Consider the following 23,509-nt stretch of genomic DNA (forward strand, 5'->3'; position numbering starts at 1 on the left):
AAATATAAGAAGTTTTAGACCAGATTTAATTTGTATACCTAAACATATGAATAAACAGTTTTTAACGAAAAATAAATACCTAGGTGGTATTAAATAAACTTGAGTTATTTTCTTTAATTCGTATGTTAAAGTGTTCAATAAACGGACGAATTCTTTAAATTCTTATTATAAGTATGTTATGATTATTAGATGGTAGATGTCATTCGTTGTCATTAACGAGCGTCGGTCGGAATCGCACGCTTGTGCGACTTCGTTTGATAGTATTGTGCATCTTACTCTTATATACTTTGGTAAGTTTAGTTCATATACAATTTGGCATGTTTATTACCTTAATGGTTGTTAATTTTATTTTTAATTAGCTGATTTAGTTCGCTTCGTACCGCTGTATTTTTAATACATCGATTTTTATTTTATTTTTTTGTATAAACCTCGTCCTGACAACAGCAAAAACAAAAAAATATTTTTTTTTTTATGTGACTAGGTCGGCAAACAAGCGTACGGCTCATCTGATGGTAAGCGATTACCGTAGCTTATAGACGCCTGCAACACCAGAAGCATCGCAAGCGCGTTGCCGACCCAATCCCCAATCCCCCCAGGAGCTCTGGTCACCTTACTCACCAACAGGAACACAATACTGCTTGAAAACAGTATTATTTAGCTGTGATCTTCTGTAAGGTCGAGGTACTACCCCAGTCGGGCTGCTCCATATTTTGAGCAGGAAATTCCTGCTGTGCCCTACCTCAGTTAAAGTAATAAAGAATTATCCAATTTGGTGCATTACAGCGCAAGTTAAGCTATATCTACATTTCAGCCGTATTTTTTATTAATATATACCTATATATATGGATTTTGTTAAGTTAAATAAACCTAAAATAAACCTAATTAAACGGTAATAACGTTATGGTAAAACAATTTTTAAAATAAAACTGGTTAGTGTGCTCTTAATTATTATTATTTATTTATTATATTTATTATACAGTTATACATTTCTTTATTTTACATTATTACATATAAACTAGGCATAGCTACAGGCTATTTAGATGTCAGTCTTCTTCGTTACTATTATTACTAGGTACTTCATATTTAAAGTAAAAATTTACATTGCATACTCATCACAAGTACACTATTTGTAATAACATGTTAACAAATAACAATAATTAATGTGAGGGATGAGTATAATGGTGATATTAATTGTTTTATACTATTTTTTTCTTCATTTATTCGTATATAAATAAATCCCTTGATCAAGTCATAATATGAAATGATTTAAGTCATTTAATTAATATTTTATTAAGTCTTTAAATACTTAGCGTTCTTGCAGAATGAAAAGTTAAGAAAAATGCTCAGGAGATTGAACGATTATTTAAACTTCATGTGTTTCCCAGTTAGCAGGACAGAACAATAACTATTAGGCGGGTCATTAACTTTCATACATATTTCGCATCACTGTTATTACACTCATGACTGTTTTATTAAATGGTACCTAATTACGTTTAAATTAAAAAAAAATAAGCTTTAAAATAAAGTCACTTAGTATGTACTTCATTTTTTTCGATTTTATAATTAGTTTTTTATGTTGTTTGTTGCTTGAGTTCTCTTGAATTTTGTACAAGCTGCCCGGACAGATTTCGTTCTGTTAAAAGTTAATAGTAAAAATAATTTTTTATAATGTTTTTTTTTTTGTATTTAAACCTTTCGTGGGCCTTAAGGAACAAAAAATAAATTAGCCAAATTGGTGGAGCTATTCTCGAGTTATGCGCTTAGCAACATTTTTATTTATAGAATTTATGGAGCCTAGAGAATGTGGAAGTGGTGGTGGGATAGTGGAAATATTGTTAGTCCACCTGCAGTGGATGAGCTTAACAGATTGAGTTCCAATCGAACCAACCAACAGAAAAATAGGCCTTGCCCAGCCGTGGGACTCTACAACGTGTTTCCATATAAAATATTAATATAATTATATATTTTGAAACTGTGTCCGTGTGTATGTGTGTATGTCACGTAAATGATGTGTTATCACTACGACACTCGAAATATTATTTTTAAGTTCAGTGTGTTTTAAACTATAAATTTAATTTATAAGTAAAGAAGTATTTTGTTTATTATATAATAAATTTTATTAAATTTATATCATAAATTTAATTTTTTAAAAATTTATGAATAATTAAAACGTTATTACTCATTGTTTTATTATTTTTATGTATAATATTTAAACATACTTTAATACTAGATACTCTTCTGTCGTCAAATCATGAATGATAGAAATTGATAATATTTATACTCGTAGAGTTGTTAATGTAGTAGGCACCTAACTGTTATATCACAATACTCGATTCCAATAGACTTGACCGATTTCGATGATTTTTTAAGTCGAAAGGTGATGCGTATTCATGTGGTTCAGGTGTGGACTGGTGAATATATAGGAAGGTAAAGTATTTAAAAAACATTGAATTTATATTTCTCCGAGCCTTTTAAAATAAAATAAAAAACATTTTAATTATTTTATATCTAGTAACTACTTGTAATTTTTATTTTTGAAATAAATTTTGCACAACGTGATAAAGGTACGAAAATATACCATATATATATATATATATATATATATATATATATATATATATATATATAATATACGTATGTACTAATATAATGTAGTTCTTAAATTTCAATATGTTAATAACCTTAGTCGCCAATTAACAGGCCTAGCAAGTTACGAATTTTGTATTGGGGGTCCAGAAACATTAATTAAAAAGCATGACGCACAGACGAACATTTTTACAGTCTGTGCAAACCCTTGTCATTCGGAGGATCAAAACGACCCCTAATTCCTCAGCTAGCCGTGACTACAGCGCTGATAAACAGTTATTATGTTACAAGTAAAAGGAGTGGACAGCAACCGTCTGAGAAACTGTCCGACCGTTTTGTTGTAAAGGTGGAGGTTAAAAATTTCTGAGAGGAGGACGTTTGTATCAGTACGTTTGTAAATAGGTGTCCGTTTGCCTAATGGATCTTTCTATCGAATGTACGTACGACTGAATCTAACGAATTAATGTACTCGTATGTAATCGTTTTGGCTTGGCGTAATGGCTTTGAAATACACAGGCCGAAGACGGGCAGCAGCGTCTTCGGTGCGACAAAGCCAGTACTGCGGTCACCAACCCGCCTGCCCAGCGTGGTGACTACGGGCAAAACACATGAGTTCACGTTATTTTTGGCGTAAACTTGTGGAGGCCTATGTCCAGCAGTGGACTGTATAGGCTGTAATGATTGATGATTGATGTAATCGTCATCAGTTGCTTATGATAATTATCAAGAACAACAAGTTATTTATTTATTAATTTATCCACAAAAGTGATAAGTACCAAAAACTAGCTCTTTATAAAAAAATGTATACTGTATGACAATTAAGATTTATAACACATTACTATTACTTACAATTGCTCATATACCTATCTGATAACGATCGAAATTCTTGATAGGAAAATTATCCGCTAACTTACAGTGCAGCGGTGTGATGGATCAAGGTAGAATTCTTCGCCTATAAAACAAGAATGACAAATATCGATGGAGATAATAATAACAAATAATTAAACTAAAACAAAATAGAGCGCTATTTCAACAATAATTATCATTATTTTACCTACAGGTAATTTCAAAAGGAACTGCTCCTGTTATTTTTTGTTTATTTAATTATAATACCTGCTTAGCATTATTTAAGTAATAATCAACCATTAATTCAGTTGTACTGATAGAAAAAAACTTTAGTAACATCGCTCTCGTAATGATATAAATGATTTAAGAACCTCCAGAGGAGGAGGATTTAAGAAGCTAAGTACTGACAGGACAGAAATCTCTTTAAAAACGCATATTATTTTGAAAGGGAACATCATCCCCTCTAGGCCACCAATAAATGTCTTCAACGACACCCTGGGGCTTAATTGAAACCCAAAAATTTCTTCTTATACTGTTTTATTATAATTTTTACAATAATATATTTGCGAGCTAATGTTATCTTTGACTTAATGATTTAGTGACAGATGATGTAGGTAACTTAAAAAATAAATTATTAATCGAAACTATTGATGCAACTGACGAAACGAATTACTCGCGGCGCTGTAATTCGGAACACATATTTATTACTTTTATAGGGTACTTATAGAAATTGTATCAAATAGAATCTTTAGGATCTGATTTTATGTTACACGATTTGTATTCATCAGGGTAAGCAGAGTAGACCTGCTGACGGCGTCAACGACACAGTCATATTTTGTACAGTTCATATTATTAAAAATACTAGCGACCCGCCCCGGCTTCGCACGGATGCAATGCTGATACTAAATATACTACAGAATGTCTTTATTTATAGTAAGCTAGCTTATAGCATAGTTATTAACATAATAACAACAACATTCAATAACTTGTCGTTAGATTACACGTTGTTACAGAATGCGTTGAAGATATAAAGGTTCACTGCTCGTTCCCCGTAGGTGATAGCGTGATAATAAGTATGTATCCTATATGTTGACCCGACTTCTTAATAATATTTGTGCCAAATTTGAAGTAAATCCATGCAGTACTTTTTGAGTTTATCCCGGACATACATACAGACAAACAGACAAACAGACAAAAATTCTAAAAACTTTATTTTTGGCTTCGGAGTCGATTGTAGATTACACCCCAAGTATTCTTTAAAAAAAATATTCAATGTACAGTTTTGACTTTCCTACCATTTTATTATATGTATAGATTAGTAGTCATAGAGTATCTGAAGGTCTTTGCAGCAACTCAAATTATATTACGCTCGATAAATTATTCAAACAATTATTATAATATAAAACATAGTAATTAAAGCAAATATTTCACATATCTGCAGGTATATAAATTACTATATAAGCGGTACAGTCATAAACGTGTTATCGATTGCGATATTGTTTTTACTTAAATTTTACGTTTTATTATTATTTCATTGAAAAAACGTTTACAAAGTACATCAATAATTATTCAAATCGAATCCAAAAATTCCATATGAGTTCAAACCAGCAAACAAACTGTTTTTCTTCATAGCTTGGTACAGATAACAAATTTTCTAGCTTTATAAATCATAATGCAGCTTCATGGATAGTAAGATACAAGATGATATCAAAACCTAGATTACTTTGTTCCTATACGATATTATAAATTATATTTAAACTGTGTCCAACTGTCCATATAAATTTCATGTTGTAGCTACTTATATTTTACTGACATAATCGTCTTTTTTAACCGACTTCAAAAAAAGGAGGAGGTTACTCAATTCGACCGTATATATTTTTTTCTTTTTTTTATTTGTTTGGGGATAACTCCGTCGTTTATGAACCGATTTTGATAATTCTTTTTTTTTTGTTGAAAAGGAGATATGCCTAGTTTAACACCATGATAAGGAAACCAGGATCTGATGATGGTATGTCAGAGAAATCGAGGGAAACTTTCGAAAATCTGCATAACTTTTTACTGAGTATACCGATTTTGATGATTTTTAATTCAATCGAAAGACGAATTTATTATGTGGTCACATTTGAATTTAATTGAGATCAGATTACAACTTTGGAGTAATCTTTGATAATGCCTTTTTACTTGACTATTTTTTCGTCTACCTACGTTGCATTACTTGTCGATATAATTGAAGTGGTTTTTCTTCGTTTGCTTGCAAACAATCATGTCTCAGTATACTCTTAGGTACACTGTTAATTTTTATTTTTTTTGAAAAATTACATTTTTTTAAAAAACAAAATGTTATAAAAATGCAAATAAATGTGTAACAATTTTCATATTTATTTATTGTGATGCTACAATTTTTTTTATATATTATATAAATCCTGTAATATATATGTTGTTGTTTTTTAAATTCAATTTCAGATTATAATCATTGTTAGTAACTTGATTTATTATGTTTCTATGTAAATTATAATGAAGTAATTGTTTATTTATTTATTTATACTTTATTGTACACCACAACTAAGTACATTAATTTAACGCATCTAGATTCAAATAAATAAAATTGGAGTATCTGTTTGTAATATAATAAGCGTTTTGTACTAAATGCATTTAGGTGCAGTTAGGCATACGGTACATATACCAAAATAATATTTTTTACAATTTTCGTCTGCCTGTCTGTCTCTTTGTTCCGGCTAATCTCTGAAACGGTTGGATCGATTTTGACGGGACTTTTACTGGCAGATATCTGATGCAATAAGGAGTAAATAAGGCTACTTTTATTTTAGAAATTATTTTATTTTATAAGTCTGCGAACTGAACAACAACTATTTGTTAAATCCCACGCGAATGAAGTTGCGGGCACGGCTAGTTAAACATATTTTAAGATATTTACAGACTGTGAAATACAATGGTTGGATGGCTTATGGCTATTGCAGTCATATAATAAACTTACATGCAAATATATACATAAGACTAATACTAATATAAAATACATATATAAATGCATACATACACACATAATATATAACCTTATTATAAACTAATGTAAAAAAAATAATAGACAAAAATAATAAGCTATACCAATAAATAAAATTGGAGTGTCTGTTTGTAATATTAAAATAACCGCTGTTTACTAGATTCATATGGATGTATACCAAAATAACATTTTTTACAATTTTTGTCTGTCTGTTTGTTCCGGCTAATCTCTGAAACAGCTGGACCGATTTTGACAGCACTTTAACTGGCAGATAGCTGATGTAGTAAGGAGTAACTTAGGCTACTTTTATTTTAGAAATTTATTTATTTTATAACCTTGCGAACTGAACAATAGCTTTTTTATTAAATTCCACGCGTCGAAGTCGCGGGCATTATACATAATAAAATCTGAGAGAAAACCATATAAGAACAAAAACTCGTCATGTCGTCTCCAGTTTAAGATCCAGTTTATGATCTTTTACACACTTCGTAAGTGACAGTAGTGACTTAGCCTCTTTTATATATAACGGTAGACTATTCCATAGCCTTATATCTTCAACAATAAGGGACTGTCTGAAAAACTCATTACAAGTTTCTGAATTATTTTTCTCTTTTTAAGTACAACGACTTCAAGTTGACGTTGTGTAAGTATCATAATTTTACTAAGAATTTCGATTTGCTTTAGCCAAATTTGAAACATCACAATTCAATTTTCAATTAAGTTTTTTTTAATTTACAATTTTTTTTTTGTAATTTGATTAAAATGTTTGTCAAATTACTAAAAACATTGTAAATTATCTTATAGCAAACTTAATGCAAACTCAGAATATTTTTATTATTTTTAAAAATTTTCAATGTAAAATTACACTGTGTATTATAATTTTACCAAAGTTGTTAATTTATTTTAAGCAAGTACAAATTTTACTAAACTATATTTTTTTAATTTACTTACATTGTTTTTAATTTAATTGCCTATAATTTGACGTAAGCTAACATACTTTGATTTAAAATAACAACTGTAATAAATTTAATAAGAAAACAAGAATAAATTAATAATGTAATAGTTAACAACAGTAACGTAGTACATTATAGTATGAGTAACATACGACATACAATCTCTGAATCGCGCTAGCGTTTGGCTCTGCGGAATCTCTATACATAATTGTATAATTCAAAGTTAAAAAAAAAATATTTGCTTCTGTTTTACATAAATAATGACTGATTGAATTGAACTTATATAAGACTAGCTGTGCCTTCGACTTTGTCAGATCAGAAAATTAGTCTTAACTTTACTGTCACTTAAGAAGTGTATAAAATATCATGAAATAGATCTTAAACTGGAGACGACATGAACGAGTTTTTGTTCTTATATGTTTTCCTCTCAGATTTTATTATGTATGTCGGGTGAGGTAGATTTCTCTCGCTCATCGTCTCTGAGTACTCGGTCTTCCGTGGGCTTCAGTGGTCAATATTGGCACAAGTAAACACAATTTATGATATCACCAATTTCTTATAACACAGAAATCGGTTCTGAAAGTTAACGGGGCGGAGATTAACTTCTTAGCATACGATGGATTTACCGTGCGGGTGCCGAGTCCGTCGTGCGGCAGAGGGAGTAACTCATAGCAGTGCCTAGGACTTACGACCTAGGTGTAGGTTTAAGGAGGCCCCCTTTGAGATGCGCATCAACGCTCACCTTCACTGCTCGAGTTGTCCCTGCCTAACCAAATTATAGATCGTTATGTAACAATTAATTCGTTTGCACAAATTAATTATTGAAAAAGTCTAGGTTAAGCTACTAGCAGGATACAACAAGTGCACCGTACCAAGTCCTTTCTAATTGCCTACGACAGTGCAAGTGCCGACATGTATATTATTAATTTTGTCTATTATTATTTTTTTATACTAGTTTATAATAAGGTTATGTATTATGTGTGTGTGTATGCATTTATAATATATGTATTCTATATGAGTATTAGTCTTATGTATATATTTGCAAGTAAGTTTATTATATGACTGCAATAGCCATAAGTCACCCGTCTATTGTACTTTACAGTCTGTAAATATCTTAAAATATGTCGTCCCGCGACTTCGTATGCGTGAAATTTAACAAAAAAGTTATTAAGTTCGCAGAGTTATAAAATAAATAAATTTCTAAAATGTAAGTAGCCTAAGTTACTACTTAATACATCAAATATCAGCCAATGAAAGTACCATCAAAATCAATTCAGTAGTTTCAGAGATTAGCCGGAACAAAATTAAATAGCAGGCGGACAAAAATTGTAAAAATATGTTATTTTGGTATATCTACCGTGTAACGTGTAAACATCCATACGCATTTAGTCAATAGGCGTTATTTTAATATTACAAACATACACTCCAATTTTATCTATTAGTATCTATTTATTATTATTATTATTTTATTATTTATCTTGGGAATTGGTAGTTTTCATGATTAGTGTTTTCAATTTTATAAGTTCTCAAGAATTTTATAAACACTTTTACAGGTAAAGATGGTGCACAACACCATACAGATTGGCCTCGAGAGCATGACGCGAGATTTGGTGAGTTCACTTAAACTATTATGTATTGATATGTGACGCGAAAATTAAGCATGTCTGTCGGCCAGTGTCGGCCATTACGAGTAATTCAATGGTTACCCGAGGACGTGGCTTTTTTTATAGTGCCGAAATATCATTTCTCATTCAAAGCGTCAAAAATAAAACTTTGATTTAAATTTATTTGTACGTATTTAAATGTTATTAATAATTAGAGTCTTATACTATGAACCCCAGGGTACTTTATCATTTTATAACAGGTATAATTCTGAAAAGAGAAAGAAACAGAAATTACTCATAATTAAATATAAGTAGATATTTTAATTTTTTTATTTTATTTTAACAATTTTAATTTTATGGCGATGCTGTTCTATTGATTGATACTGTTTCATTTACATTTTATTAAGACGAGTTTTAATTTAAAAAAAAACCATTTTGTTCCACTTTCAATTTTTAGATATTCGAATTCGTCACTTAATAAGAATATTGGCATCTGTGTAGGTTTCTTAAAACTTATTCAAATTTAAAAAGTATGGTATTTTTTTTATAAATCTATTAATAGGTAGGTATCCAAATTACTTTTTGTAATAAAGCTTATATAGAACAAATAATGAAAACGGTCAATGCAAAACTTATTTCTCACGTCAAATCTACAGTTATTCATTCACAATCACACTTTAACTACATTGAATAAGTTATCACACTAATCACTTAAACGCCACTTATCGAGTAGCAACGTTAGCCGCAAGAAAATTAAATAATAACTGCCTCTTTACTTACAAATTATCATATTAAATTAAAAAAAAAATTAATGAATAGGTTACAAAATGGTGACTGACCAATCAGAAAATTAGTATTAACGATTTGGAAGATGGTGTCACCATCTTTATGCTCTTCCGGTACTTCAACAAATAACAATTACAGTAAGAACACTACAATCTTACAAACTTACTAGCTGACCCCGCAAACGTTGTTTTGACATATATGTTATTAATCCCCTTAACCCCCTCCCCCTATAACTTAGGGGTATGAAAAATAGATGTTGACCGATTCTCAGATCTACCCGACATGCACACAAAACTTCATCAAAATTCTTCCAGCCGTTTCGGAGGAGAATTTAGGATTATAGGATTAGAAGCATAAATTTGAATGATAACAGTATTTATTGGGTTACTACTCTCTCTGGTACTACAAAACATATAATAAAGATGGCGACTGACTAATCGTAAAAGAATATTAACCATTCGGAAGATTGTTTTGATATCTTTGTACTGTTCCGGTATTAAACGAATAAACAATAAGAGTAATATCGATACAAAATACAATACTTTCATAATTGCTAGAATTACAAATTTAAATACTAACACATAGGTATTTTATTGATTCTTGAGAGATACATAACATAGAAATCATGATAGTGTTAAATGAATATATTTATACACCATCACAGTAAGTACAATGTGATAATCACAAAGATACATCGCTGTCATTCCAATTACAATTATTATATTGATGCTTGACATCATATACATTCGATTTCCTACTTTAAGGTACAGTTCTAGAAGCTATTATGGTTTAGCCATGTTTTATAGTGTTGAGACTAAAAATAAACTCTAGGCAAGGTCTTCTAATTTTTTTAAAGGTTAATACTATAAGGTAATAATATAAGGTGCTCGGTATGAAAAATTATTGAGTTTGAAATCGTGTGAAAGAATGAAACAGCGGCGACGCTGAGAGTGACGCTTTACAGCACTTTTACTGTTCCGATTCGAAAAGCAAGCGACAATTTATGTTATCATTTTAAAGTTTTATTGTTTTAATTCATGTAAAAGTACATCTTATTTGTTGAATACAATCATCATATATACCTCAAGAGTAAACTCCAGTCATGACTCCCTCGACTAACATACATACTTTTTAATTTATGTGCAACACTTTGTGTGCACTGTGTATGCACGACGAGAGCGTTACGAAAAATGGGATCGGGTAAGGCGAACGGAAGTTGAGAGGGAAATATAAATTCGATGGAGCTAAAGAAATTTTACTTCAAGCTCACTCGTTTTTTATTATTACCTGTATACTAAATGATAACACAAATATGTCGTTGGCTGCAGCTGCAGGTCAATGAACTTTGTTAAAATGTATTTTACTAATTATTGTAAAAAAAAAAGCTTTAGTCGTTCTATTTTTTCTACGTATCTTTAACCGACTTCAAAAAAGGAGGAGGTTACTCTATTCGACCGTATATGTATATATATTATATATATTTTTTATGTATGTTCGGGGATAACTTTGTCGTTTATGAACCGATTTTGATAATTATTTTTTTGTTGGAAAGGAGATATCCCAGGAGTGAGTGTCCCATTATCAGATCATGATAAGGAAATCAGGATCTGATAATGGGGATCCTAGAGAAATCAAGGGAAACCGTTGAAAATTCGCAAGCTTTTTACTGGGTGTACCGATTTTGATGATTTTTAATTTAATCGAAAGCCGATGTTTATCATGTGGTCAATTTAAAGTTCATCGAGATCTAATTACAACTTTTGGAGTAATCTTTGATAATGCGTATTTACTTAACTATTTTTTCGTCTACCTACGTGGTATTACTTGTCGATGTAATTGAAGTCGGTTTTTTTCGTTTGCCAGCAAACACAATTATTGATTCTCTTTGGAGCTGATACAGGCGATCATGGTACACGTGACCGCTTTAGTTATATTTAGGGTCTGATTCACCAGTCGCTTATAAAGTTTATCTCGCACGTAAGTTACTGAAAGTTAAAGATTTGTCTTTTTTTCCACTTCAAGTAATAAACTACAACTTTTATTACAAAGTTGCGAATAAAAATATCAGAGCTTTAAGTGGAGTTTGATCTGTCAGATACCGTTATACGTTGGATAGCTTAATTAAGCACAAGTAATACATGCTTTTATTATATAAAATACGTTATACACAACAAAATATAACAAAAATAAATACCTTTCTTTTGTCCATTCATATTTTTTTACACTATAAGTAATCACCAACATATCATATACTAAAACCTTCTCCGACACACGCTGCATCTTATGGTATAAGTATTATTCTGATCGGTGTAGTAGTTTTCGTAGTATGATCTAATGAAAAAATTAGTATAGATAGATATAGATTAAAATTGTACTAATTTGTAATAAACGGTTTTTGTTTTTAGAGTTCACCGAATGGAGATACTGCAGAGCGGAAGGGAAATGTCACCTACGCTATGGATGACATCCCTCCATGGTATCTGTGCATATTTATGGCGTTGCAGGTGATTCAAAATACATTAACATTGTTCTTGTGATTTAACTTTTTTAAAAATTGACCAGCAGGCCTAGCATGCGCGCCACGACAAAATTTTGTCTACCCCTTTTCTCGTATTATCTCTCTATGTCTACAGTAGCTAACATGCGTGCACGCGATACTCTTCTCGTTACGTCAATAGAAGAGATAATCATTAAATTTTAGTGATCTGTGATATTTATCTCTACGGAAGCTAACATGACATCGTAATTTTGTCGAATTTTGTCGTTTTAGGAAGAGAAACTTCTCGTTTTCAATATTATCGACGAGAAAGACGATAAATAAAAAATAAATAAAACCGGGTGCCTATTTTTTGTATACCATGGCGTTTCCCTATTATAATTATATAATTTCGGTATACGAAGAGCGGGAAATGCGAAAAGTCGAGTGAAGTGTGCCATATAATGACACAAAAAACGTATTTGCGCCCTGTTGCTTCTTATTCTAAATAATAATAATAATAATACTTTATTTCAGACCAAAGTATAAGTCTATATTGGGTTAGTACAACAAGACAAGACAACATTCAGAATAAAAAACAAAACAAAATTATATTAAAAAAATCAATAAGTAAAAATAAAATTAAATAGAATAAAAGTAAAATCAATAATCAAAAAAAAAAAAGTTCAAAAATTCAAAAAATTTTAAAAATTAAAAAAAAAAAAAAACAATGCGTGATAGAATTAAAATTATCTAATGTGCGACAAGATAACAACACGAGCATATTGTTTTACATATATAATTAAATTCATTTACTTACGCCGTTTTATTTTCCATATTAGATTTTTTAAATTAGATATACACTTTTTATCTTAGCCAAAAGGCCGAGAACATTGTTAAATAAAACATGTGTCACTCGTTTGAAATTATACAAACGTTGGCTCATCCCGGTTTGGCACGATTGGTCAATAACCTTGTAAATTCAACTTTACGACATAAGAAATAAGAATGATATTCAGTTGTGATTATGGTTGATAATGTTTCTCTACTCGACAAGGCGAAGTCTTCGGAAGAGAATTTTGTCTCTCGTAGTGCGCATGTTAGGGTAATCGAGAAAATACTCGATGTAGACATTATATCTCTCTCTCGTCAAGAGATATCTCGTTGTATGCATGCTAGGCCGGCTGAACTTTGTCAGCCTTTATCGACCCACAGCTGGGTACAGGCTTCTTTTTTTTATAAAGGAAAAAAATTAAATACGCAGTTGAAAATTTTTTTTTTGTTTAATAAATGTCCCATTAAGGAATTGACCTTGTTTTTTATCACGTAACATTTTTTTTTCTTTATAAATAAGTATACAAAATAATAGGCTAATGTCAATTTAAATGTCAACTTATTTTTATTGATATAATATTTTAATTTAAATATTGTTAATTCTTTTATATTATTATAATAAAAGTAAAAAATTTATTTATTTGACTTGTCAAAATACAAAAATATTAATTCTGTGGCTAAATCCATAAAAATGAATTGCACTTATATTTATTACTAGCTGTGCGTCTTCTTCCACGTGGAATTTAACAAAAAAATTTTTGGTCAGTTATATAAATAAATTTCTAAAATAAAAGCAGCCCAAGTTACTCCTTACTACATTAGCTATCTGCCAGTGAAAGTCCCATCAAAATCGGTCTAGTCGTTTCAGAGATTAGCTGGAACAAACAAACAGACAGACAGACAGACAAAAATTATAAAAAATATTGTTTTAGTATTTGTACCGTGTATACATCCATATGTATTTAGTAAAAAGCGACTATTTTAATATCATAAACAGACACTCAAATTTAATTTATTTCTATACTAGCTGCCCGGGCAGGCTTGTCAAAAGTAAATAGTAAAAAAATATATTTCAATTTTTTTTTTATAAAAACCTTCCGTGGGCCTTAAGGAACACACATAAAAAAATAATTATCCGAATCGGTCGAGAAATTCTCGAGTTATGCGCTTAGTAACATTCATTTTTATTTATATAGTTAGACTAAAGATAAATGTGCAAGAAATATTACTAAAAGAAGCCCCGGATTATAATGTAACAAATGTGGAAAAATGATACATGGTTACACAGCATGTTCAGATCTGACTAATAAACAAATCGCCGCAGTACGCGCAACAGAAAATCTGGACTAAACATGTCGAAGGTTCCTCTAATTCCTTTTTAAGACGAAGTTCCTTCTTCACGCTCAATTATGATCATGAAAATGATGAAATACCTCAAGATTCAACGAGCTTAGCAATTAATATAAAATATCTAGTAAAAGAAGGATTTTATTAAATCGTTATCAATGTGATAAAATGGACGAAATAGTGGAAAGTCTAGATTTCTATAAACAATTAATTCAAGTTTCAAAAAGAAAAAATCGAATAATTAAATTAGAACTTGTTTAGAAACTAGAATGAGCGCCTTAGAGCAACTCCAACACGAACCGGAACAAAATAAACTAAATGATCAAATAGAAATTTTTAATATACCTAATATTCTAATTGAGGAAACAAAGCTTATTGCTGAGATCATAGCACATATAACTAAAAATAAATCATATCATAAAACTAAAAATACCTTACGATGATATTGTTCGTGTAAAGCTAAAAAGAAAGACAAAAAACAAAACACTCTGCCAGGAACAGTACAACATAAAATGAAAAATGCGGAAACTCTTCAGAAATGGCTATATGTATCCAAATCTACCAAAATACTATTGAAAGAGCTTATAGCCAATGAATATGAAATACCTTTTAACAAAACAATATTTATTAAAGAGTTCTTTTGCTATAATAAAAAGCTTTTATGGAAAGCTAAAGAGAAATTAAAGGAGACGTACAAATTCATATGGTGCAAAAAAGAAGTTATCCGTGTTAGAAAAAACAACGATAGTCAACCAATAATTTTGAAATCACTAGACGATATAAAAAAGCTTGTTTGATTATTTAAAGTTAAGTATTTTTTGTTGTTATTGTTTATTTTAATAATTATTATTTCATTTCAATATTACTATAGTAATTAATATAATATTGCATTATAATGGATGAAATTAATAATGAAGTAACTTCTGAGGTAAGTTTCAAGTCAGCCAATCCCCGACCCCGAGCCGGTCACTCCACTTATGGAACGCTCAACCGTCCACTTCCCTCCTCCAAGTCAGGCAAGCCTGACCTCTAATGCCGGATTATGCACCGGCGTTGGAGATCAGGCCTGCCCAACCTCCAACGTCAAATCGTACCGAGCAACCGAGCAAAGCTCCAGGGAGCCCAGCACGATTCGACAACCACCCCACAGAGCCGCCGGACTACACCAATAACCGAGCAAAGCTCCAGGGAGCCAGCAGAGCCCGGCCCTCATAAAACAGGTCTGCCGGGTTGCACCGAGCAACCGAGCAAGCTCCAGGGAGTCAGTACAACCGAGCCGCCACACCGCGCTTTCGCGCCACAGGGCCCACCCCACCTGTCCCGTCCTACCTGCTCGCTCTTGGGTCCATTATGATAAAACGAGCGTAACGGGACAATGAGTGATCCTTTTTCGTGCATGCCGCCGGCGTTCACCGATTTATTAACTTATCACGTAGGTACATACTTTCTATATATCTATGTGGATTTAGTTTTAAAGTACTGTTCTGTACTGGTAGACTAACTGAAAGTACTGGTAACTAATGAGCAAATACCTATCTTGCATTTTTAAAAACATACATTGTTGTCTAATTATACAAAAAAAAAAAAACACAATAATTAACCAAGTTTACTCTAAGTTTAGCCTAGGTATAATAAGATGTTAAAAAATTGGTGCAGTAGTCACTGCTACTGACAGTTACATGCGCATTCATAATATTATCTATACAAATAAATAAAATTGAAGTGTTTGTTTGTAATATTAAAATAACTGCTTTTTACTAAATGCATATGGATGTATACACGGTACATATATCAAAATAACATTTTTTACAATTTTTGTCTGTCTGTCTTTCTGTTTGTTCCGGCTAATCTTTGAAACGGGTGGACCGATTTTGACGGGACTTTCACTAGCAAGTAGCTGATGTAATAAGGAGTAACTTAGGCTACATTTTTTGGAAATTTATTTATTTTATAACTCTGCGAGCTGAACAATCACTTTTTTGTTAAATTTAACACGAACAAAGTCGCGGGCACAGTTATTCTCTTATCTAGACTATATACAGATTTCATTAAGGTAGGATGCAGCAGGATATATTTTGCACAAAATTTGGAGTAAGTGGCGAGAATCTCAACCTTATGAATGACTCCAGTTAAATAAAAATTACCCTTAAGTAGTGTTGTGTTCCTGGCAAAGCGATTGCAATATTCTTGGTGTTGCTGGCATCCAAAGCAATCGTACGCTTATTTGCTATTCTTATGTTTAAAAAGAGATGTTCGTGGTGGTCTATATGTTTGTGTTATGTGTGTCCAGAACCCCGACACAGAATTTTGTCCTCCTAGGGATCGTTGAGTATAAATCGATTTATTTATTTATTAAATTCTTAATTTTATAGCATTATTTGACCATGATCGGTGCAATCGTGGCCATCCCGTTCATCCTGTGCCCCGCGCTCTGCATGGCCGAGACTGACCCCGACCGCTCCAATATTATATCAACAATGATATTTGTTACAGGTATGTGTAAGTTTATGTTTGGACATCAACAGTCAAGAATACACGTGTAAAATTATGAGAAATTTATGCTTCTCGAAAGTTATGATATGGCGACTGACAAAAATCTTTTTAAAAACAATTTTATTTAAATTTACATTAGATAATTATGCAAAATATAAAATGAAATTACAATATTTAAACAATAAAACTGTTCTAAGAGATGCTTAATACAAGAGTGAATAAAATATATATTATATCTAGCCGAGCCCGCGACTTCGTCCGCGTAAATTTTATGAAAAAAGTTATTGTTCAATTCGCAGATATAAATAAATTTCTAAAATAAAATTGACCTTAGTTACTCCTTATTACATCAGCTATCTGCCAGTGAAAGTCCCGTGAAAATCGGTCCAGCTGTTTTAGAGATAAGCCGGAACAAACAGACAGACAGACAGACAAAAATCGTAAAAAATGTTATTTTTGGTATATGTACCGTGTATACATCCATATACATTTATTAAAAAGTGGTTATTTTAATATTACAAAAAGACACTACAATTTTATTTATTTGTATAGATAATTTAATTGAAAAACAATCAAATTGATGAGTCGATGATTCCATTGTTCCCGCATTCCAAGCGTTCTTCTTTCGTAAGCTGAACTCTTGCGTTATGGCATGGTAACTCGAGGCAGTCTTTTTTGTAACTATGTTTTTACAAATTATAATTGTGTTTGCATGCAAACGAAAAAAAAACGACTTTAATAAATACGCATTATCAAAGAGTACTCCAAAGGTTGTAATCAGATTTCGATGAAATTTAAATGTGACCACATGATAAGCATCGGCTTTCGATTAACTTAAAAATCGTCAAAATCTGTACACCCAGTAAAAAGTTATTCGGATTTTCGAGAGTTTCCCTCGATTTCTCTGGGATCCCATCATCAGATCCGAAGACTTATCCCCGAACATAAAATATATTATATATATACTCGTATATATATATATATATATATATATATATATATATATACGGTCGAATTGAGGAACATCCTCCTTTTTTTGAAGTCGGTTTAAAAATATGAATCTGAATAGGTTGAAAATGTACAGTAAACTCATTTAGTGTATGATTTAGTAGTAAAATACGATTACAATAATTCTTTAACTTACGCTACTCCGCAAAAGACAAAGACAATTTTTTGTAATTACGAGTATAGTCAAAATAAAGACAATTGATACGACTTACACTACCCCGGCCTGACTACATCAGGGCTTATTTTAGGTATCTTAGATATAATAATCCTAATGAAAACACTTGTATGCATCAAGGAATCTAAATACTGCATTGTAAGATAATCCTACCTTATTATATTATGACATACAACGTTGTAAAGATAAGAGCGAAGATATATGTGCGCATACGCAACTTACTTTCATTAATCTTTCCATCAGTTAAATGGCTATTGATTTAAATATGGAGTTAACACTGTTCCTATCTATAAGTCTCTTGTAAATTTTAATAAATAAAATTAAAGTGTCTGTCTATGATTTCAAAAAAACTGTGCTTTTTAAATTGCATATAGTTAATCACACGATACTAAAACAGAAACAAACGGTTTTAAATTTTTTGTCTCCCTGTCTGTTTGTATTACTCTCTTTCTGTCTGTTATCTCTCTTTCTGTTTGTCCGAGCTAATCTCCGAAACAACCGCGTTTACTGCGTGAGAATACCCACTGCTTAGATAGATATGAAACAATCAAATCATCTTCCAAAAACAGAGGAGGTTCTCAATTCGACTGTATTTTTTTATGTATGTGACTTCAGAACTTTTGACTAGGTGGACCGATTTCAACAATTTTTTTTAAACGAAAGGTGGTGTGTGTCATTTGGTCCTATTTAAATTTATTTGAGATCTAACAACTACTTTTCGAGTTATATCTAATAATGCGTTTTTACTTGACGCTTTTTTCGTCGACCTACGTTGTATTATACCACATAACTTTTTACTGGATGTACCGATTTTGATAATTCTTTTTTGTTGGAAAGGAGATATCCCTAGTTTGGTACCATATTAAGGAAACCAGGATTTGATGATGGGATCCCAGAGTAATCGAGGGAAACTCTCGAAAATCCGCAATAACTTTTTACTGGGTGTACCGATTTTGATAATTTTTAATTTGATCGACAGCTGATGTTTATCATGTAGTCACATTTAAATTTTATCGAGATCTGATAACTACTTTTTGAGTAATCTTTGATAACGCGTAGTTACTTGACTATTTTTTCGTCGATCTACGTTGTATTACTTGTCAATGTAATTGAAGTCGGTTTTTTTTCGTTTGCGAGCAAGTACAATTATTTCTTTTAAATATGACCATTTTTGCGAGCAAAAAGAACTAAAATACCAGAAGGATTAAATTATTATGGATGAATATGGATGTGCTGGCTGTGTAATAAAGATTTACGATATTATAAAGCACATTAAAAAATAATTAAAATATGGTAGTGTTGTAACTCTCTAACTAAACCAAACTCTAACTAATAGAAATCTGGCGTTCAGCGGCCCTAACGAACATAGCTCAACTTCAAGTCAAACAGAATTGATTAAAAATCTTTATAATTATGACTTCCTAACTTCTACTTAAAAAAATTATAAAGACTCGAGGATTATGAATGTTACTCAAACTTACATTTACTTAACTGACTTAATTTGTATATTAGTTCGAAAAATATTAAACAAAAATATTCACACAGAAATTCAGTTCAATAAAAAACATCAAGCACGAAGAATAAAATTAAGAAACTATAATGACATAGAAATACTAAAATCTCGTACGAAAAAATACGGAAAAAAGAGTATTATATTTGAAAGAGCTAAACTATACAATAATTTACCAAAAAACATTAAACAGGCAAACAGTATAAATCAGTTTAAGAGGTTATTAAAAATACACATATGTGAAAAATAGCACAAAACAATAAATTATAACACAAAATAATTAAAATTGTAATAATAAAAATAAGTAACGTAAAATGGTTTTCGACTAATCATAAAATAAATAAAAAACAAACAAATGTATGCAATTTCTACTAACTCATACCACTTTCAAATCTAATCAATCTATGCTTTTCTAACAATTAATTTGTGCAAACGAATTCATTGTTTGATATTATATTACGATCCATAATTTGGCTAGGCGGGGCGGGCAACTCGAGCAGTGAAGGTGAGCGTTGATGCGCATCTTAAAGGGGGCCTCCTTAAACCTACACCTAGGTCACAAGTCGTAGGAACTGCTCAGAGTTTCTCCCCCTGCCACACGATGGACCCGGCACCCGGTGAATCCATCGAATGCTAAGAAGTTGGTTCCCCCCCCCCCCCCGTTAAGTAATAGTCTTGTGTTACCTTACATTGTAATTAATCATGTATGACCTTTTTTCTTACAGGCACATTTATAATATGAATAAAAATATTTATACCGTATAATACCAGGTCTTATAACATGGCTTCAAGCGACATTCGGCTGTCGCTTGCCGATCGTCCAAGGCGGCACGATATCCTTCCTTGTACCCACTTTGGCTATCCTCGGTCTGCCTGCGTGGAAATGTCCAGATCCCGCTGTACTGGATGCTATGAACGTGGACGAGAGAAGAGCGGTGTGGACTCTGAGGATGTGTGAGCTGTCCGGTGCCATTGCTGTTGCTTCGCTGTTCCAAGTCTTTGGAGGTAAGTTTTCTGATTACAAACATATAAAACTGTAACTATATAAAAGATCACCTATCACAATACTATTATTATTACATTTAATAGAACATAATGGGTTTGAGTAGTTGCCTACTTTAAATTAAAAACGGGAAAACTTATTAGTTCGTCAGAAAAATGTAATTGTACGATTAATATTCGCTTTTTATTGGTTTTGTTACTTTCTGTAAAATATATTTCTTGTGACAGTAAAACTATTACGTATACGATATTACAATTGTACTGATGATTGCGCGCAATAATTACCTACTTTATAGGTTATGGTATTTGCATTTGTAACAAAATATCACAAACTATTTTAGAATAAATAAAATAAAAGAAATCTGAGAATAACTACCAGAAATAAATTGAAGTTTCTATTAAAATAAATTTAACAGCTTATTATTCGGTTTAAGATTATATTAGTGATAAAGCCTGAATTTTATGGCGCAGTATTTCATGGATGATAAGTATGATTAAGTTTATAATAAAACAGTTTAAAAAAAGATCAACTCAGAGTTCGTCCAAATCAGTGGTACAACTATAATGAATTAATTAAAACAAATATAAATGATATTAATAAAATGAAGATTCAAAAAGGTTCATTATATAATTGACGTTTTGATACTGAAATTTTTAGGATATTTCGGTATAATTGGATCTTTGCTTCGTTACGTGACGCCGCTGACAATAGCCCCGACTGTCGCCTTGGTGGGCTTGACTCTGTTCGACCACGCGGCTGCAGCGGCATCTCAGCAGTGGGGCGTAGCGGCTGGGTGAGTCCTGTCTCGTAGCTTATTTTCTACATACTTGTAATTTTCAGGTGACTTGTTTTTAACATTATCTTTCTCGAGACTCTTTTAAGTTTCTGGACTTAATTTCACAAGCTCGTGACGTTTATCGTATTTATAAAATCGTTACGTTTTTCGTTATGTTACGATATTCCTACTTTTACGATGTATTACGAAATTTAAAAAAAATAATGAATGACATAGTTATAGGTATTTCAAAGTAATGGTGGTACCACATGTTAACCTATTTTAGATAGGGCCCTAGGTACCTATTGCTTAGTTCATGTTTTCTAAGAAAAATAATGGAACTGCATTGTTGTTGCAAATAGAAGTTAGCAAACAAACATAGTACTGCCATCATACAACTAGTGCTGCCATCTCTAGTAATTCCATATAACCACTTAATGAAACAGTCGAGCATCTGGGAGTTGTTGTAAAAGCATTCTTTTTGCTGGGCTTTGTGTAGATGGAGGTGCGCAAATTACTAAAAAATTTTTGTTGCCTGTTCTTTATGGTAAAATCAACATTTCACATCCGCTAGAATATCTTCGCTTCAGCCTGTAATATCCCACTACTGGGCATAGGCCTCTTTCCCCATGCAGGAGAAGGATCAGAGCTTAATCCACCACGCTGCTCCAGGTGGGCGGTATTGGTACCTTCGCAATGCTTTTCTTTCTTCTTTTTTTATTATTAAATTTAACCATTTTTCTTTAGTATAAAAAAATGTGTTTGCAATTCCTATTGGCCAAATTCGTAAATAAAATTATTTATTAAAATATACATATATGTATGGTTATAATAAGCTAATATTTATTAGTTTCAATTACATACCGCTGCAAAAATATAAAAATATTTTGATGTATAATTAGTTACAAGACGTTTCAATATTCAATTTTTATAAAGTATAAGTTTTATGGTACTGAGGAAGGTGCAAAGGATATATATTTTGAAAATATCGTTACATTTGGTACATATTCAAGAGTTATACTTTTAATTTACTAAACAAAAATCTAACCATTTTCCAGGATTTATTGCGTCCTAGAAAATGTTATGTAAGAGTAAATCCCAAAGAGAAGAACAATAGGAAATAAAATTAATCTCATTAAGGATGAAACAGTATTGTTAAGAAACCAATATTTATTGTTTACTTAAATCCTTTTAAGCCCTAATCCCATAAACACTGGCTGAACTTAGAAATATGATTACGATTTTCAAATTATTATACACGTAAATGCCAACCTATTGAGTTGATTATCAACTACGATAAGGCCTAATTAACTTAACCAAGTTCACAAAAATAAACCACAACTTTAATCATCATTACAGCCTATACCCTCGTAAGTCCTGTGTTTTATTAACACCAGTAGTCATATCTGCCGACTGTACTATACCAAGTACAAACTAAGAATAATACTTCAGACCGAGACAAAATTATGTCGATTTTAGGCAATTTTTGAAGTGAGGGTTCGTTGTGTGTATTTTTACGGTATGTTTGTAATGTATAGCACCTTCTTAAAAAGGAAATAAATAAAAATATTTTGTACTTGTGGGAGTACATTAGGTTTTAAAACAGTGTAATAAAATAATATAAAAAAGTTAAAAGGTTTTATTTCGTATCAAAATTAAATATTATTTTTGTTCTAAAAATCACTTAGTAGTATATATTTTATTTTATTACAACATAAACAATATTTTTCTTCTAGAAACATTTATAAAATACTCCCTCAAAGACAATATTAGCATAATTTACTTTTATAAACGAAAGGATAACAGTATCACTATTCTTAATTATCGAATCGAATCGAACTTTTATTGTTTATAATTAATTCTCTTGTCGATGAAAGGCCCTGCAACAATTTCTTGTTGAATTCAGGCAATATTACAGTTAGAGCATTTAAATAAACTCCTTTTGTCACACCCAGAGAGATGGCCTGGTTGTTGTTTGTCTAGATGTTCCGGTAAGTGGATATTGCCATACAAGCGTCGCATTTTTGATGGTACAGGCACTATACCCGGTATTTCGTGCCCTTGTACTTGTACTTCTGCCACGGCCACGTCCAA

General features: G+C 31.4%; 1 protein-coding gene across 1 annotated transcript in view; it reads left to right on the forward strand.

Moving 5' to 3' along the window:
- The first annotated feature begins 211 nt into the window (after positions 1-211).
- LOC123657084 (solute carrier family 23 member 2) overlaps positions 212-23,509 on the forward strand; it is a 58,135-nt gene continuing 34,837 nt past the window's right edge. The window contains exons 1-6 of the mRNA XM_045592671.1: positions 212-290; positions 8,958-9,014; positions 12,200-12,298; positions 16,824-16,944; positions 20,409-20,642; positions 21,298-21,433. Of these exons, the coding sequence (XP_045448627.1) occupies positions 8,964-9,014; positions 12,200-12,298; positions 16,824-16,944; positions 20,409-20,642; positions 21,298-21,433 (641 nt within the window). The 5' untranslated portion in view covers positions 212-290; positions 8,958-8,963. The remainder of the gene's footprint in view (positions 291-8,957; positions 9,015-12,199; positions 12,299-16,823; positions 16,945-20,408; positions 20,643-21,297; positions 21,434-23,509) is intronic.

This window comes from Melitaea cinxia, chromosome 10, assembly GCF_905220565.1.
Source record: "Melitaea cinxia chromosome 10, ilMelCinx1.1, whole genome shotgun sequence".
Lineage (NCBI taxonomy): Eukaryota > Metazoa > Arthropoda > Insecta > Lepidoptera > Nymphalidae > Melitaea > Melitaea cinxia.